This window comes from Cataglyphis hispanica, chromosome 10, assembly GCF_021464435.1.
Source record: "Cataglyphis hispanica isolate Lineage 1 chromosome 10, ULB_Chis1_1.0, whole genome shotgun sequence".
In the NCBI taxonomy this organism is placed as follows: Eukaryota; Metazoa; Arthropoda; class Insecta; order Hymenoptera; family Formicidae; genus Cataglyphis; species Cataglyphis hispanica.
In genome coordinates, this window is record NC_065963.1 from 3,235,109 (window position 1) to 3,255,380 (window position 20,272).

General features: G+C 32.5%; 1 protein-coding gene across 11 annotated transcripts in view; it reads left to right on the forward strand.

Moving 5' to 3' along the window:
- The window catches only part of LOC126852520 (cAMP-specific 3',5'-cyclic phosphodiesterase), a 337,802-nt gene that overhangs the window by 210,823 nt on the left and 106,707 nt on the right, over positions 1-20,272 (forward strand). For 4 of the 11 annotated variants that reach the window (XM_050597389.1, XM_050597390.1, XM_050597391.1 and 1 more), the window contains exon 2: positions 12,985-14,327. The exons of 6 other annotated variants lie outside the window; for them this stretch is intronic. In XM_050597389.1, the coding sequence (XP_050453346.1) occupies positions 13,318-14,327 (1,010 nt within the window). In that variant the 5' untranslated portion in view covers positions 12,985-13,317. The remainder of the gene's footprint in view (positions 1-12,984; positions 14,328-20,272) is intronic. One more of the 11 variants, XM_050597392.1, reaches the window with a different exon arrangement.

Consider the following 20,272-nt stretch of genomic DNA (forward strand, 5'->3'; position numbering starts at 1 on the left):
TTATTCACGCGCCTATCGTTGTCCATTTCATCATTTCTTGTATCTTTTATGGATGACTTTTTTTTTTTATCAAATTTTAATATGTAAAATATCTCTTTTACCCGTATATGAAATATTTTTAATTTTTAAATCTTTAATTAAGTCACATCGTTTGGGATGATTATTATTATATCGAATTAGTAATTTATATCTTTATTCATATTCCTCAATAGCATTTTTCTTTGAGATATAATCATGTAAATCAATGAGATAATTTAGCGCAGATGTAATGATCAGAAGGAGATATGAATGATGGAAGGAAAGAAAGAATAGAAAATGTCAATAGGACACATGAATGCGATCACAATGCATGTGCTGTTTTAAAAGATAAAATGTCATTATTTTATTTTATTATTTATATCCAAATAATATGTGATTTGCTATAATTTTAATGAGAAATCCATTTGGAGATAAAATTACGTAAGTAAAAATCGAGAATTGTCGAGAACAAATCCATTTATGATATTAAATATCAAAGTCGTGCGTTTTATGGAAACTTTAAACAAAAAGAGTATCTCCGAGAAACATTTTTGAGCTTTTATGGATATTAAGATTTTACGTTAGATGTGATACGCATTATAAATGTGCGCGTATAAATCTGCACAAAATTTAATCTGCTATTAACACGAATTGGATAGAATTTAGATTACATATTTGCGTAAATACTCACTATGCTTTGCCGCACAATTGCTGGATTAATTAACGAGCCGACTATAGAGACAATGTTATGTTAACGACAATGAATATGTCAGAAGCACATGTGTTTGTGGAACTTAGGCTAGTATAGTTCCGTCATCCTTTCATCATTTTCGTGAATAGTGCGGTTCATTCGGTTACGACGTCGCTCTTAGTTAAATGCTTCAATCATATTGTTTATTTTATTTATATGCGATGATCGATTTGAGATTTATTTAAATTAAAAGGTTTTGGTATTAAAAAAAAAAATGTAATACAAATGTCTCACGTAATTCTTATCGAAGTTGAAATATTACATAAATATGTTATATCGAATTAGCAATTAATTTATATAATGTGTTTTGCATATAACGTAGGTATAAAGGAATTTTTGAGTAAACATAGTTATTTTTTTTTTTTTTGCTTGCGAAATCAAAATTAATGAACTCGAGATAAATATGTTATTTACTCTTTTGAATACGTTTCGCGATGTTTTTATTAAAGTGTACTCCAGTTTCTAATTAATGCAAAACTCAACGAGAGTTTTGCTTTATTATTAATATACCTTGCTTATTGCGTTAATAAATTTATATTTAGCTTCTTCATATTTCACTTATTGTCAGTAAAAATATCATCTTTATTAAGAACAGCTTTGAATGGCAATACAGAATGCTCATTATTTATGTGATGTTGATTTATGTTATTCATAATGAAAAGAATTATTATTAATTACTAAACAATATCATAATTTTTAGATTTAATTAAATGTGAAAAATTTCATTTTTATATTTAATCAATTAAATATAAAAAATTAAATATACAAAATCGGACTTTTATATTTAATTTTAAAATTTGTACATTTAAATTTTAGAAAATATAATAAATCCAAATTAAAATTGAAGACTTGACATAGACATACTTGGCTGTCAAAAAAGCATAAATTATATTATTGAATATATTTTTTGATATAATAAGTTATTTGTGGGGAAATAAAAGAAAAATATGCATCTTTCGAATATGTTTAATATTTCTAATTTTATCTAACAATACAGATCATGCACAGATGAATGCGATTAACGATGATCGATAATGATAATCATATCATATGATTTGTTTCGCGTCGGAAACTCATAGATTGACCATCATCCGTTCGGTTGATTGGCGTAAATGATTATATAGGGATGACAATGCCTCTGGATTTTCTATTAAATGCGCTGAGAGGGTTAACGATACTCACTTTTCAATGTAATATATATATATACAAGCCGCTCCAATTACCTGAATCTACCTCTGCCTTTATTTTGTATTTAACGCAAAGAATAAATGTTAAGCGAAAGAGTTTTATACGATATCGTTGACAGTTAATCTTTTTGTTCCGCAAAAATATTGTTCTCTTATTACATTTTCTACCTCGCTTGAGAAGCTTCATAATATTTACATTTCACGCAATATTGTAATAAACTCTAATTTTTTTTAAAGAGTGTCATATAGAAGAATAGAGTTTACGCGTATCTTTCTAAAACAAGTCTCTTACTGCAATAAGAAAATAGTCTCTTACGTTCTTACGACATAATTTATACCGATTTACTCGATTTCTTCTCCGCACGCGTTTCTCATAACGGAAAATAATTCTCTAACGATCGTTGACGTGGTGACATATTTTCTCTACATGTTGCGATTCGTGCGACGCGGTATGAATTTCAAATTCCACAACCCAGAAATGACATCATTAGAAAGTCTAACTTTAAAAAGTCGCGAGCGCACTCTCTTATTCCGTATTTTTTCCTTTATTTTTTTTTTTTGACGCTCTGTACTATCGCACTTTCATCTTCGCGCTGTCTTATTTGAGATGATGTACACTATAATATTGGCTGAGCGCCAAGATTTGATATCAAGAAAATGAGCAGCTTTCAAAGAATTGCTCTCTTGAACGTGTTAAGAGATGGCTGATCCACTTTAAGCGCACTTATTTATAACTGGAAAGAATATCAAAACAGAATGTGGAGGATATTCTCAAGCATGTTGCATGTCATTGCGAACAATCGCTTGGGATGTTGAAGGATGAAACTACTTCGTGAATATGACATTAACGGAAAATTGCAGACGTCTGTTTTCCATTCGAGATTCATTCGCTACTCGAATCAAGTGTCTATAAAACTTGCATATATATATGTATTTTCCGTGACCCTTCTTTTATATGCAGAAAATTGCAAGTCCCTCAAGTGCCTTTAACGAGGATCGTAACAATCGTTTTTATGATGCATCGTGGTACTTGAGCGTGATTTAAAACAAACATAAGTCAAATTTCCTCGACCTATTTTCCCCAGTGATTTAAAGTACGGCTTAATATCCGTTCAGAGACTCCCCACGAATAATTATCCCCGAGAATGTATTCGGAATTTTGTCGTTCAATAAATTACATAAAATATCATTGATGCAAGAAAGAGAAATATGCTTGGCGTTCACGGAAATGGTGTATGTTCTCCATTAAATTCGAGAATACAAGAAATTTTTTCAATCTCTAAAAATTAATCTTTATCAATATATTTATTAATATATTTAAAAATATTCAAGTATATAAATTATATTATTTTATAAATATGACTAGAAATTAGATTTTCCGAAAAAAACTAGAAATCCTTCCTTTTCTCTGATTTTCTCATTATAAATGCAGATTATCCGCCGAAGCTGAGATTTTCAGATAGGGCTTAAGTGCATCGACGGCATTTTAATTCTGATCAATAGGTCAGAAATCATGCACCTGTCGCTGCCAATCGACCTTTCATATCTCACATTTTTTAATTTTAATTAACATGAAAAATGCCAGAGAGAATAATAGTTATTTATAATATATATGTATATCTGAGATTATTAATATGAAATTTAGAGAAATTGAGGGAAATATCTGCTGAAAAAAAATTAAAATAGGGGAAAGGAGAGTATCAAGTTAAATAATATTTTATTACGTCTAGGTATTAAACAAAAGAATTAGAATCTCATTAGAGAATCTACTACATCATGTTTAAAATTTTTTTTATTTTTGTACGATAGTTATACATTTCCGGAATGAATCCTCAGAATTTTTTTTTTCTTTTTCTTTTATGTCTACAACTGGAACTATGCCTGGGGGATTTCCTTACTTCCTGGCAACCAATCGCTATTGCGCTCACGTATAAAGTAGCGCCACGTGCGTTGGTACAGTTTGTGCCTGAATTGCATTTCATTTTACTTTTCGAGAAAGTTTTATTTTTCGTCTTTGAATGACTGATCATATGGCATGCATTTAAAAAAAAATTCTCTCTTTCTTTTTCTTTCTCATGAGAGTATATAAAAAGAATTGGAAAGAGAGAGAATATAAGTTTTATAAATAAAATTAGAAATCTATATAATGAAATGTAATTCTTAGCAAATAATAAAAGGGTAATATAAAAATAAAGTAGAATATATCTACAGAAAATTTATGCAAATATAAAATATAATTTTGTAGACCATAGATATCAATCAGTTCTGTTACAACGAAAGTTTTCAGCTCGTAATTAACAATGTGACGGAAATTGCAGTTCTTTTTTTTTATTTTATGCAGGTTGTTAAATCTCGAGACTTCGCTTAGTATGTTCCGACGCTAAGAAAACTTTCGCTATGACTGATGACACGCGCGTGTTTCCCCGTGCGTTTCAGGTACTCAACTTTCCTGTGCAACTTACTGTGTTCTCGTCTCATGAAAAAATTCTCTCGAAAGAACTCGGCGTAATGAAGCAAGTTAAATATCTCGGGCATATCAATAAAATATAAGACGACGCTTAGGCGATTCCGATAATTGTCTCTCTTCTTCCTTTTACGAATGTATAATCCTCTTATGAATATATAATCCAGACGCGAAAATTAAAAGGCGCTCTCTGATTAATTAATTTCGAACGTCTAAAATTAATTATGATTCACTGACGTCGAAGTAACTTCGACGTTGCAGAATCTTTTACTACCCTCATTGTAAATTGATTAAAATGTAGTCTGCTAGTTTTCTCCTAACGTTCGCATTTTACGATATTGCACAATTCACGACAGTATCGTATAAAGTTCTGGACTACCTCTATACCTCTCATTATCGCTATAATTGAGTTAGATGCTTTATGCTCGGCTGAAAGTCTACCGACAGAACGCAATTTTTCATATCATTTTCGCTATCCCATTGTGATACCGTGGCTTTAAATTTGATGTTGAATAGGAGTCCATGTAATTTCGTGAATCGAAATTTCAATTATTCTATTCAATTATTATATTTCAATTATCTTATTCAATTATTCTATCTACTATGATGGTTATCATTGACTTTAATTTCACATTTTTTTTTTTTTAAATTGCTCAGTTGCTGATGTTTCACTTATAATATTAAAGAAAAAATAAGATATAAAGTATTATCTTTTTCTTTTAAATATTTTATATATTCTATTGTTTTTTTTTTGGGGGGGGGAGGGGGGCATTATGTAAATTTCATAACATCATAAATTGGATTATCATTTAGAGAGTAATTTTATGTATATTTTTTAAAAAGATTTATACGCTTGCCAAAACATACTTTATTGTATATTTCTTGACGCGACACATGAGATATGAAATCGAATTTTATAAAAGGAATGGAATTCAAAAAAAGCGAAATGCACGAAAGTATATATCATTCACTTTGAAAGCAAAAGATGATACCTTAGGAGCACCTATCGATTGCAATAACTTGCCGTGATGCTGGAAGAGAGTTTAAGTGAAGTTATGTCAGACGGCTGCAAATAGCACACTCGTCGGTTCAAATCGGAAGATATCTGTCAAGAATATATTCGGCACTTCGTCGCCAATCTCTATTTCTGATAATGTAAACTTGGCGTATTTTATTTTGAGCAAAGCTGCTAAGCTAAGACCGATTATGAATCACCCTGTACAAGCATTATCAACGAAACCGCTGTGAACGTTATTATTACGTAATATAAGGTAACACGTCAAAAGTTTGATTGTAATTTCATTTTGCGCATCGTACGAGGTAAACAAGTTTATTCCGGTGTTCTCTGAATATGAAAGTATTTTATCAAGTATTATATGGTTTGCGTACCATTTCCATAATTGACGTAGTGTTCTCGAATGCTGACGTTGTCAGCCAGATCATGTGATTTTATGCATACGGTGTAATAATAGAACGTATAAAATGTGATGGTTGCTACTCCATTAATTAATGCATGCAAAAGTAATTACAAAATATTTTTGTATCTATGAAAAAATATCGCCGTACGTTATTTAAAAATATACAAATATTTTTTTTCTGATATATATGAAGCATCGATTGAAACGAGTAAAATAAGCAATTATAATAACGCATCGCTTTATTTAGCCGATTGTATGACGCAAATTTGTTGTAAATTTTCTATGTCGAGTTAGAGTGAATGCAATAAAATTACCATTTGTCGACTGAAAACTGAAGTTGCGAAATGATTAACTGTCTCTTCATCGCGTGCAAATTATTTTCGAGATGAAATTAATGAATGATTGCAGTTCTCTTTAAAATAGCAGTAGAATATTGGACAATTATCTTGTTGAATAGTTTGAAAGAAGACGAATGACGCAAATGCTTTTATAATTATATTTGAAAATTACATTATAAAAAACGCTATTGCATCAAAGTTTAAGTAATTATATCAGAGCCACAATGCAAGCCGTTAGGTACTATAAAAAATTTGTTCAATAAAGAAAAAATTTATTACCATTGTGATAACATCTCGAATTTATTAAATACTAAAGTAGTACTTATAGTGCACACTATATGTGTGAGAAAAGATTTAAAGTTTTATTTAGTTTTATTAAATTTAATTTTTTAATTTAATTTAATTTAAATTTAATTTTAATTTTATTTTATTTAGAAATCTAAATCGAAAAATATATAATATTATGAGGACCAATTTTCTACGGAAAGTGATATAAGTACGAAAAATGTAGCCTTAAATATTTTATAAATCTTATATACCTTTAACATTAGATTTTTCTAAGAAAATGAGACAAAATTTATTTTTTATTTTTATATTAGAAATATTATATTTTATATTATATATTAAATTATATTTTTTAAATATTATATTTCTAATATAAAGATATATTAGAAAATATATAAAAAGTATTAAAAAATATTATTAGAAAAAAATCGATATAAGCATTTTTAATTTTTTTGACTTCCATGAAACTGTATCGACGGTACATGCGAACAGAAAACGGAAAATATCCACGATGAATGCGTGATAAAATATAACTTGCCACTGCTTGTATTGCATCGACCGCTGTTAATTACACGGAACCCGTTAACGATACCGTGATTTAGTGCGTAATTTTAGATCGAAATCAGAGAGATTGATGTACGCGTGGCGTACAAGCTTACTGCATAACGCGAGTGTGATGTGTTTAATTAATGAAACCATACTGATGACATGTTGCGCGCGCGAAAACAGCCGTATAAGCTTTTATTTAATCGTTTCCGATTTCCGTTCCCGTATTGGGTGACATTCCGCACTTTTTTATCAAAGACTTTTAACTTTAAACGCGCTGAAACGTGAGATGCAAGCCATGATGCCACATGATGTACGTGCATATATCTATACATATAATTATAGTTTCTCGTTTGTCTCTTGTCGTATCATCTAGACTTTATTTAATAGAATGTTTTAGAATGGACAATATTATTTTTATGGAAAATTAAAATTGTAAATAAATGTAACAAGATGTGGGAATTGCAGAGCTGAATTTCGCACTGCTGATTTTCCCGGCATATTATAAACAGACTTAAACACTTGCATTCCTATCATCGATGCATGCACACATACATGCGTACATACGCGCCATTGAATTATTTATATACGTGTCTCAATAGTTTCAACAACATTTCACATCAATGTGAAAAGTCGTCTGATTTTATTGAAAATGGGATTTTTATTGATTTTATATTTAATTTTCAGCGGTTGCTTTTTATACATCTGTGTATTGGAAGAATATTACAATACGCGAATATAGATTGCCATTTTATTACAATTGTTAATTTATTGTTGATTTATTTTTTCTGGTTTTATTTTTAATAATTTTCTTGCTTTGGTTTATTTTAGATATAATATAACAGTGCATATTTCTTTTCCCCTCTCTCTCTCTCTCTCTCTCTCTCTCTCTCTCTTTCTCTCTTTCTCTTTTTGAATTTTTTTGTATATATATCGAATAAGCGTGAAAAATAAAATTATATGAGAAACATAGATTTTCACTATCATGAATATTACAATAAATCAAAAGACATTTATTCGATTGTTTGTGGATAAACAGATATTTTGTATTATATTTAAGCGAAACTTTTTATTTAAATGTACTTTAATGTAAACGAGCTTTCAATCGTCTCGACAGTTTTGTCATTAAATTATTCTTATCATGCAGAGAAATTAAATTAATTCACAGATTTTGCAAAATTTTATTTTGACGAACACAAACATACGCGGAGGATTGTTAATTAATCGAAATCTTTCGACAAGATACTTTCGATTGCAAATTGCGCGTTTTTATCGATAGAATATTCATCGCAAAAATAAAAATACGAATCGAAGGCAAAAGCATTTTTTATTATTTACACAGATGGAAGGATGGATGTTGCATGCATTTTTTTAAACGGTTATATACAATTTATTAAAGAACTGGATAGGAAAAACCATTTATTTGCGTGAAGCTGGCTTTTTTGCTATTACCAGCGGAAAAATATTTGCAAAAACGGCCACCCACGCTCGTCAATTCTATTAAAACGGACGCGTTCGAGATGTAAAACACTTGATGGTTTGCCGCCAGAACGAAATTGCAAAATCGCGTGGTTCCGATGATGAATCCTGGCCGAATCCAGTCCGTTTGACCTAAAACCCCTAATCTAGGTGAACCAGCTGGCGCATTGTTGGAATCGATGAGAGGTCGTTATAGCGTCCGACAAACGGTTTCCGCCGGAAGTGGCGTGTTTCTGCCCACTGGGGGATCGCATCGATAACGTGTAGCCTTGCCGTGTACATAATACGTGTGTTTCATATGTGGCGAAACATCGCGAACAATTTCGCGCCCCGCTAGTATCAGCGTCATTACTCTTCGAGGAATTACCGGCTCGGCCATTCATTTAAGCCACATTATATGTAGGGAGCAAGGTTATTGCGTGTATCTATAGAAATCCGTACGAATATCTTCCCTGAAAGCGGTGGATGCGATCCGCTTTCAGGGATGAGCGGCAGTCGCGCCTGATTGTGGCACGTGACCCGCTTGCTTAAACAAACCACAGCTTACATGAAGACTTGGACGCAGTTCGTGATAGGTTACCGGATGCTTCTGGCGTCTTTAATAATAATATCGATGTATTTATATTTTATAAAATATTTTTCCCGTTAATAATAAATGTATTTATTGTATTTATGTGACACTTAGATGCTCGATCCGGAAATATTAATGAATTGCATGTGTTATATATTTCATATTATTATTTGTGACATTTTAGTCATTTTGAACATCAGTTGTATATCTTTTGATATAAAAACGATCAGTTAAAATTTCTGCACTTAATTATGGCTATCAATATTCTTAACAAGCACGCAATCAATTATCACACATCAATAATATGTGGGGTGTATCGACAAATAAATCGTAATATATCTCGATATTATGATAATTTCACGATTTCGCTAGATTTCCGATTTTATTACAATAATAATAGACGCATACTCATCACGAATTTTCACCAAACGATTTCGTGAAAGCTCACTGCAACGCGAGAGCGCGATCGATAAGTAAAATGCTGGTAAAGCCTCGCGTGCAATCGGCCACATAATATCTGCGGCGTAGATATGCTTGAATGGTTTCAACGTGGGCGCCCTTGGTAGTTTAGAATAAAGGATCAGCCCGGAAAAATGGCGCTTTCACGATACGGTGTCCAATTACGGAAACTATTTTTCCATTAGAGCCACGGCGGCATCGTGCTAATCCCGTTTACAAGATTAAACACACCCGTGTCATGTGTCAGGATGAGCGAAGGGAAGAACTCTCGTCGAACTGAAATCTCGTATAAAACTCGCGGGAAAGCTCAGGTAAAAGCACGAGATATGGAAACTCCAATTTTAAGGTGAAAATACATTGTTAAACGTGGCCGGAAGATAAATTCTGCGAATGTCCGAAAACGTAACGCGTTGCTCTAAAAATAAATACGGATGCGATAAGTGAAATCGACGATTTATTTAAGATTTATGTATCGACTTATGCATCGGAGAGGGAAATTCCATCTTGAAAAATCTTCACTTATCAAATATCGAATGTTTAACCAACGTGTCGAAGGCGCTTTTAAATTAACGAAGCTTGTCCGAGCGAGCCGTACTTCGATATAGATATTCAGAAGTTTCGCAAATATTTGGCAAAATTTCTTGGCAGCTATTTACAAAAGAACCGGCCGATCTCTGCGATCTAAAAGCGGCGGCGCACTTTCGACATAGTTAGAGATACATAAGTAAACAATTTTCAACGTAGATCGATGCCTGCAAACGAATTGTAATTCTGTATACGATAATAAAGAAAAATTTGCCGTATTGTTGCGACTTAAAGATTGTTAGAATGGAAATGATATACGTATAAAATGGCTTGGGAGATGATAGGCGCATCGCAAAAACAAATTTTAAACTTAATAATTAAAAAAAAAAAAATAGAATTATTAAATAATAGAATTTTTGCTATATAAAAAACAGAAATAATACAATAATTACACATTATTTTTATGGTTGTTAGTATTCGGGATATTTTATTCGTAGTTTCAATTGTTTTAATTTCACTTGATTTTATTAGGGATTGGTATTGTTTTTAATCTGCAGTTGGTAGTTTGTTTGGAATCGAGCCATCGGATCAACTTCCGTTTGTGCCGTTGCAGCGTAATAGAGTTGACAAAACTTGTTTCCAAGATTCGAAATTGCTCGTTACTCTACCACTATTACTATGTCCAATTACAGGACTGTAAGCGCCCACTCGATCGAAATTGCAGTCAAGATCTTTACATTCGACGCGCTTACCAGCCTAATTGTTCGATTTGCGCAACGTGATTCAATCCGCTCAATATTACTCATTATCCGATGCGAGCACCGGACAATTAGCTTGATAAATGTGCGGAATAAATTCATTTATGTTAAACTATGTTATGCAGTTCGCCACGATTGCAACGTTACATTTACTACCCGTAGAAATAATTTATGCGCACGCTCGTATGCATTAATTAATGCCATTTACACGCTCCGCGATTCTTAATGTCTTGATTTAGTACGTCCGTAGGCGAGTAATGTCTCGCGTTATTCACCTTTATTCGTGATGCAAATCGTGGAAATCTTTTTTGTCTGGAAGATTTACAAAGTTGCAAAATTTAACATATGGTGCATGTTTCAAGTATTTCATACAAATTTTTGCATTAATATAATTATGTTAAATGCTGACACTAATGCTATATTAATATATTAATTTCAACACACAAAATGATTGCAGATTTTATAGTAATTTGAAATAAATTTTGTGTAAAATCATCAAATTTCCAAATTTTTTTCTGCAAATTTTAACAAGTAAATTCTGTCATTAATAATACGGAACATATCTATGGTAAAATTGAAAACATGTGCGCATTATTTTTATACTTTTTTTAACTATTTTAATAATTTAACATTTGAATTTAATTAAAACAAGAGCAATGAATTACTACAGGATATGTTAAATATTTAATACAAAAATTTTAACTGGCATATTTTTTAACAAGGAATTAAAATTTTCCAACTGTGTAGTATTGAAACAAATTCGGGAATGTTATCAAACAAACGGCGATATCATATAGGCGAAAAAGAGAATATATGTCTGAAATGCTTCTCCTGAAAAAAATCATTGATTGTTACTAAAAGTAATAATCGCCACATGAAGCATTTGATCGTTTCTCATTTATACGACACGACTGCTAAAGCCAGATGCTACGCTCAACTTAAAGAGGGATGCAATCGAATAACTCTACCCAGCAGTGCACCCATTGTATCCATTGTCTTTATCGTCGACTATTGTCGCGAGCTCGTATCGAATTCTTACTTGCACGACCGTGTACATACGCCAATTGCACGAGCTACTTCAAAGAGAGGCTCCGGGGAATTATATCTTCCGTTGTACGGATGCTTTAATCCACGAATTTCGCGATGTTGACGTAGTAGACTCTTGCGGAAACTATAAATGTTGCGGTTAATACAGAGAAATAGCTCTCGGCAAAGTTATGTCGGTAGCACGCGATTTTGTTGTAAACTGACCACCATGCGGAATTACAATCGTTCCCGCTAATTAAATTTATGAGGAAATCGATACTCATACCGGACGAGTAATCTTTCGCGACGAAAAAAAAAAAAAATGAAATCCCGGAAAAAAAAAAAAAAAAAACGCAATTTAAAGCTTGCGTTTCGAATTTGCTGATGATGCAAGTCTTGTGTTTTTCGTCTGATTTTTTTTTTATTCGCAAGGAAATTTTTTTAATCACGAACATAAAATAACCATCTGATGTCAATATTTGTCGTCGAAAGAATAGTGGATTTTAAATCGCGAATTACGCTAATTATTCGTGCAATTTCATCGGGAAGATAATCAGAGTCTTTTGATCACTCTGTATAAATGATCGGTAATAATGTTTTTATAGAGCGTGGGATAAAATTTCCAAAATACGGTGATTTTTTTGCGCAATTTTAGTTGGCTTTGCAACACGAAATAACTGAGTTTTGGCGTACCCAGTTCCAATTCAATCAATTTGTTCATGATTGAAAAAATTGCACAGTCGCTACGAGACATTCAGGTATCGGCGGCGAGTTTTTTTTTATTCGGTGAACATTTTTTTTGAAGGTAGCTATTGACAGTCAAATTTTCCTTTTACACGCTTGAATTTTGACCTCGCTTTTTTTATTCTGTTTGCATAAAATTTAAAGATATTTATTAACCTGTGTTATTTTATTGAAAATATTGATATCATTTTTTTCATATAATTTCGAGATAGAAATTAGGCTTAGGAATCAAATGCAATTCGACAAAATGTTTGATAATTATTTATTGATTGCATATGATGCATTTAAAATTGTTAATGGAATTAATCGAAGTGAAGAGATGCAATGTAGTAACGTGGAAAGTGGCTCCAAGTGCTCCAAATAAATTGAAATTGTTCTAGAAATATTGAAAAATGTTTTGAAAATTGATTTTCAGCTTGTTGACTTTTAAGCGGCAAGATTGCGTAAATGGAACACGCGATGCAGAGAAAAAAGAAATGCCGGGAACGGTGCTTTTCCATCTGAACAACAAAAAATTCAGCTGGAACTGTGAATTGCTTGAAAATATTTGACGATTCGAGCGCGTCGTCTAGAAAGTCTAGACGGACGAGTTTAATCCCGCCGGATTAACCGTCCGCGAATAATTTTCCGACAACCTTTTCCAGACAACGTACGAACGGAGGAGGCTGTTTCATTCTTCTCTCATAATTCGGCCCTAACAGACAGACTTTCGTCCGTCTTTCTTGAGCAATTTAGCGAATCATCGAAGATGGACGAAGACGATACCGAGGACGTGCGCGAGGCTGTCACGCTGGTGAACCGAGTCACCACGAGAGTCGCTTCATCCTCTCGAAAATTTACCTCCAACACTAATCGGCAGATCCTGCGAACCCAAGAATCGGCCGAAGATTCCGACACGATGGAATGCGCGTCCGAGAACGAGGTTGAGAATCTGCCGAAGGACGAAGACGCGTCGATTAGGACGCGCGACAGGATGTGCGAGAGGAGCCGTCACTCCCTCGACGTTCCGGACGACACCGAATTCTCGATGACGCGCCGAAAGATGACTACGTCATCGTCTCATCGCGTAAGCGAAGATTCAAAATATGTCGGCTCACGGCTGGGCTTTTTCATGACGACTCGCAGTCCGCAGTCCAGCTCCAGCCAAGAAGAATATGAACCCGAGGTGAAGAGCATCTCGAGGTTGCAGATGCAACAAAAACGTCAGCAACAGCAGCAGCAGCAACATCTGCTGACGACGAGTGGGGTCGGTAGCCAAGTGACAGCCAGATCGATGGAGAGCCTGCGATCGTCGAAGAACTTTCTGAGCGCCGACGATCGCTACAGCGAGGATTCCAAATCAATGGAGTCGCTGTCCTCGGAAATGCACATGGGTTCGTCTTCGAGGGGGGGCCATTATAGAAGCTTCCTCACGTCCTCCACAAAGGACGTGCGCAAGATCGTGACGGTCGAGTCGAAGAGCAGCGAGAACCTGCATCGGGAGGAGAGCTTGAACGCCGAGGTGAGACGCGGCCTTTTCGCCAATACCGGCTTTGAGAGAAAGCTACCGCAGCATCTGAGTCTGCCGCCGCCGTCCAGCATATTCTCTTTGACCAGTCCGGGTGGCAGCGATCGCAAGATCACGATCCTGAGCCCGCACTCGCCCATGCAAACGTCGGAGTTTCAATTCTCGGCGCAGACGCTCAAGAGCAGGCGCAAGAAGGCCATCGTATTGCCGAGGTTGGTGTTGCCCCGAAGCGAATCCGAGGTCTTTTTAGAGTGAGTAGCTGAATGATAGAATATCCTCTCCTCTGTTTTGCCATTGTGGTCGGTGTGTTTTTGAGGTAGTACCGCTCCAGGCGATTCACTCTTGCTTCTTTATTCATCGCGTTAATCTTCCCGGACTCCGTTGGTTTGTAAAAATGAAATAAAATGAGGGAAAAATCAATAAAAATAGAAATTCATCGAAAAGTCGTCGGCTAAACAACAAATAAATCAATCGATAAGCAAAACATAATATGCAATGCTGTAATTAACGCAGCTACTCGATATCGTGGATAATACACGTGGGAATATCTAATATTTATCGTATACACCATCGATAATCCATCGAGACGCGAATTATATTACGCAGATGATTATTTCATTATGATTACGAATTAAATTGATAGAATAATCCATATCATATGTGAAACTCATGCAGCTGCACATAATATTACAATGATATTGTTACAGTTGACCTCCCAGCAACTGTATGTGAAAAATAGTTTACACATGTAAATAGAATCAAAATTTATTATTCGTTTTAAAGTAAAAATTTTCAGTTTTTAAAAAAATGATAATTTGATAGGAAATATTTTAAATTTCTTTCTCTGAGAGACAGAGAAAAAATTCTTGCAACTCTTTCATTATTTTATTAAAATTGTGAGACATTAATATTACTCTTAACTTTATTTATTTATTCTTAACTTGAAAATAGTTTACAGATGTAAATAGAATCAAAATTTATTATTCGTTTCAAAGTAGAAATTTTCAATTTTTGAAATGATAATTTGATATGAAATATTTTGAATTTCTTTCTCTGAGAGACAGAGAAAAAAATTCTTGCAACTCTTTCATTATTTTATTAAAATTGTGAAACATTAATATTACTCTTAACTTTATTTGTCAAAGAATAATATCGTAGATTTTTATTTACGGATACATTAATATGATGAAGAAAACGTAATGTTATTTTTTACTGTTATGAAGGGACCATGACTTTAACAATGTAATATTTGCTTTTGACAAAGCGCTAGCATTACACCATTATTAGATGTAAATATCCTTGCCACTCGAGAGAAGACCCGAGAGGAGTGTTTGCCACAGGGAAACATTCCTTTGTGATGTGAATCGAGCACGTTTCAGACTCTATTTAGAATTAATTCGACTTGCTTTTTGACGAGGAAAATAGTTCCCTTTTTGGTTATATTAAAGTATATTACCATGTATATATGCTTTACAGATATGCAAAAATATATATTTTCCATTTGCTATGCATACTAATTTTTCTGCATATTAATATGTGTTTAATATTACTATTATTTCGTTGCGATAATAAATCAATTACATAATCATACAATTGAACTGACAATTATATATACATAATTATTGTATTACATTTGCATATGTTTCGATAATCTAGAAGATTGTCATTTATAAACATATTTTTGCGAAAAAAAAAGAAATAACATTAATTTAAAGAAAAATTAAAAGAAATTAATTTAATTTTAATTAATTTAAAAAAAAAACATATTAGTAATTTGAAAGTACAAAGTACAGAAAAATTATGAAATTATAAAACGTTAATTGATTGCAGAAGTATAAAAGTTAGTTTGTGAAAATTATGCAAAATATTAATAATAATCGATTGTTTTATTCTTCGTAGAAATAATTATCTCGAATTTATTTGAAAGCTGCTAATGGTTTCAATTTTGGTTTCGTATTCGGTGCATAAAACTTGATTATATCCAATTTCCATGCGGTTCATTAAACATTTTACATTTCGCTTTTCTCGTAACAATCTGTTGCTTTCTAGAAATGCATCGTTAATTAGAAGCATGTTGCGTAAAATAGTTATATAACAGGTGTATAGTTACGCGTTTCTTGTTTCCCTTAGGAAATTAAACAAGAAACAATCATTTTCACAAAGTCACTTACAGCGATTGCCTCTCTGATCGCAATCTCTGACAACAAATCGCAATAATCATGTCACATTTTAAGTGCCGCGAATATATGTTTGTCGATCGTACGCGCGAGAGTTTACCGAACCTCTTTCAACTGGGACGTGCACGTTCGAAAATAGATTGCGCGTCTACGATGCTTCCCAGAGTTGAAAATGTCGGCCAATCAATGTGGCATGGAACACGAACGAGACGGAAATCTTCCTTCATGCTGCTTTTTCCCCGAGAAATGACGAACGGGATTGGAAACCATTTAGACATTTCTCCAATCAGTAAAGTTACATTCGTTCGATCGACGCGAACGTGTCATCTTGATGGTGCAAAGTAACTTGCTTTTTCAAATGCTTTACGAGCATTCTAAAACGTAAGTAATTCGCATTTTTAAAGAAATTCAGGCTTTTGTTAAAAAAAAAAGAATATATATATTCTCGTATAAAAAGATTTAGCAACTTGACTTTTCTGAATTGAATGTAAAACGATCGGGATTGATGCTCGAAAAGCATATATTTATGATGCATGCACGAATTATTCATGAGTGAAAATATGACTTGGTAAAGATGCTCTTGGTGGCTTTTGTGCGTATCTGATTTTTTTTCTTTTTTTTTTTTTATTGATGAAATTATAAATTCTTCTTGACATTGCGTATTAAAACGGCTGAGAAAATTGTTGAAAAGTGATTCCGCGAAATTTTTTATATTTCAATATCCGTTATCTCTTATCAATTCTTATACATCGGAAAAATCACTATTTTTATTCTTCTTAATCCATCGCGATGAAAAAAACGGCAAAGTTCAGTAATTAACTTGTGGGCTCTCGAGCGGAAGCTCGCGGAGATAAATTTGGCGGTTGATTAAAAGTTTTTTTATGGCTTCGCATGAAATCTTTATTAAAGTCTTGTTAAAGATCGCTCAAGGGCCGTTTGCAAGATATATACAGTTTTATTTTGAATTAAGCCGTCAAAATACACATTTAATCGCGGTTATTTACTTGATGAAAAAAAAATATTCTATATAATTTTTAATACTTGATAAAATTTTCTAATAGTTGATGTAATTTTGTTGCGTTGCGTTAAAACAAAAAACTTTTCTACAAACTAATATTATATGAAAAATATTTTTCTTTATAATACAAGAATTATTTACGTGTTACTCGACATTTCTGTTAATGAAAAATTGATTTTAATTTCATGAAAGCCTTTGTTGCCTCAAAGAAAATATCATACAAACAGAAAATATAAATAAATTAAATATTCTATACTCTGAGATATTTTCTTTGTAATATTAATTTAGAATTATGATATAATAATTATAAAACGTAAAATAATTATATTCTTTTGATAGAAATTTATACGTCATAACTAGCTATGCTAAAGAACACAAGGTCGAAACGTGTTTAAGCATCGTGGGTTAAAGCTCAATCGCTCATATAGCCCTTATGTTGCGCAAAAGCCTTTCATTTTATCATATATCATAGCTGTAGTGCAGCAACAAGGCTCTGTTTTCTCTCCTCTTTGCATTAAAAATCATCTGACGTCATTCGTAAAGTGCACCATCGACCTTTAACTCGTTAAACAAAGTCTTTTCAGGATGCCTTTTGCTACACACTCGAGAAATGCAAAATATAAAGCGGATCATGTTGCTTGGCTATAAGGAAATAACGATACTATATGTTGTATATATTCCACTTCTTTGATATTACGTAATAATTAAAGTAAAGCTCTTTAAATAACTTACACTCGGACATAAAAATATGATTCTATCCATTATTATTGTTTACAAGAGCATAATTATTAAATTTATTTATATATTTTTTTTATATATAATATTAAATGTAATATTTAATATGCATTTATTAATTCTGAATTATTTAGTCGATTGTCCATTATTGCTTTCTATTTATAGGTACATTTAAATCGTCTTGCCTGATATATTGCCGGCTATAATAATTTATTTAATCGCCAGATAGAATATTGAATTCTGCATTATTTTTTTTCAGAAAAAACTAGAAAGAAAAATGTAAAAAAATCTAAAATATTATTTATCGATATCAATGGCGTTGAAAATATTGATGGTATTGTTTTGGACAACTTTGTTGTTTGAAGCTTGTATCGTTATTTTTCAGCGTTACTGCGGTTATATTTTTACTTATACGAATAGCTCGTTGACTCGACATTGACACATATGCGGTGTTACTGTGATGTATCGCCGGCAACTAGTGACCATCGTTTTTTAGGAATCATTATTAATCTATGCTGAATTGAAAGCACATTTATAGCATTTTCGGTGAACTATAACGTAAAGAAATATTTGGCAATAAGATTTGTAAAAAAAAAAAAAAAATTTGAATTAATCTTTAAAAGTGATATCTATTTATTTTAATTAAATTGAAAAATGTAAATACTTCTTATATAATATAATTTTTGCGTTATGAGAATTCTCGAATTTGCCGAAATATTGTAATACCGATAACGTCAGTGTATTATTAATTAAAAAGACGACACGACGTGGTCAAATCAACTAATGGCTACTTAATTATTTATCAGCTGCTACAATGACGGATGAGGGAACATTAATTTTCCATTAGTTACTTACATGCCCTTTGAGGTATACCGTGTTGCATTACGACATAATTTTGCAGGAATCTCCAAATGAATGGATATAGGATCTGCAATGCATCAAGAGTATGTTGTTCACGTTGAAACGTGAATATGAGCGATTTCATGCTCGAGTTTTGACATTTTTCTATACGCAAGAATGACAGCATATTTTCACGAGTGGAAACAAGATTATTTATTCGCTCCATTTTAGCAATTTTGAATTCACTCTCGCGTACGTACGTAACGTTACACACTAATTAATTGATTAATATTACAGTGGGTTGTTTGTCGAGTAGTTGATTGCAGCGCCAGACACACACACACACAACTTTACCTACAGCTACTCTGTCTCTTATTAATTCATGTTATTTAGTGCGATAAATTGCTGTATAGTTTACTTGTGTAAACATCTTACGTCAATATGAAATGTTACAGTTTTAAATTAAATTTTAGATTTTGAGTTGACTGAAATTCAGTTTCTTGTAATCAGTAATGCGTCATGGAAGTCATGAATAATTAATGATAATTACATCATATACTGACATAAAAACTTGGATTTATTCTACATTTATTTCTCATTTAGTGTATTCAATAATAAATTCTTTATTAATAGAAAGATATCTTATTTTATCACAGAAAAAAAATGTTACTTGTAATCAATTTCTCTCATTCTTTTTTTTTATATTTTGAGTTATTCTCTTGTTTGTCTAATCTTGTCAAAATATTGAAATTTTAATATGTTTTATTATCGTTTATACGCGTAATGCATTATATGTTGTAATCGTTTCATATTGCTGAAGTTAATTTAGAAACAACAATGATGAAGTGTTATGCGCTTGCCTCTGTTGGAAATAAGCAATTTAAAACTTTATTTCAAACTTTTCTGCGTCAGAAGCACGTAACATTAAAACACAACGTGACGATGCTTAAAATGATATCATTCAAATCTGATGTCCGTCCAATTTAAATGTAATATTATGTTGAATATAAAATGCTTTATTACATCTATTTTATTTCAGGCACAGAGTTGATTGTTGAAACAATTTTGTTAAATATTTAAAGACGTGAAAACTGCTTTAATACAGAAAGTTTTCAAGATATATTATTTATACGTATATACGAGATATGAATAATGGAATTTATCGATATGACAACGTAAACGTCGAAGGCATTAATTCCTAAATGGTTTCGCGTGCAGTTCACAAATCTTATCATGCAAATCATGATAATAGAAACTTAAACGGTTAAGCTTCTTTGATATTTAATATTCCACACGCGATCGATCATTTCGACATGTAACGACCCTTACTCGCACCTAGCCTCTTCTTTTGCGCCGTTTTCTCGGCGATTCTTTCATAAGATCAATAGTAATATGTGCGACCTACAAGGAGGCCATACAGTGACCT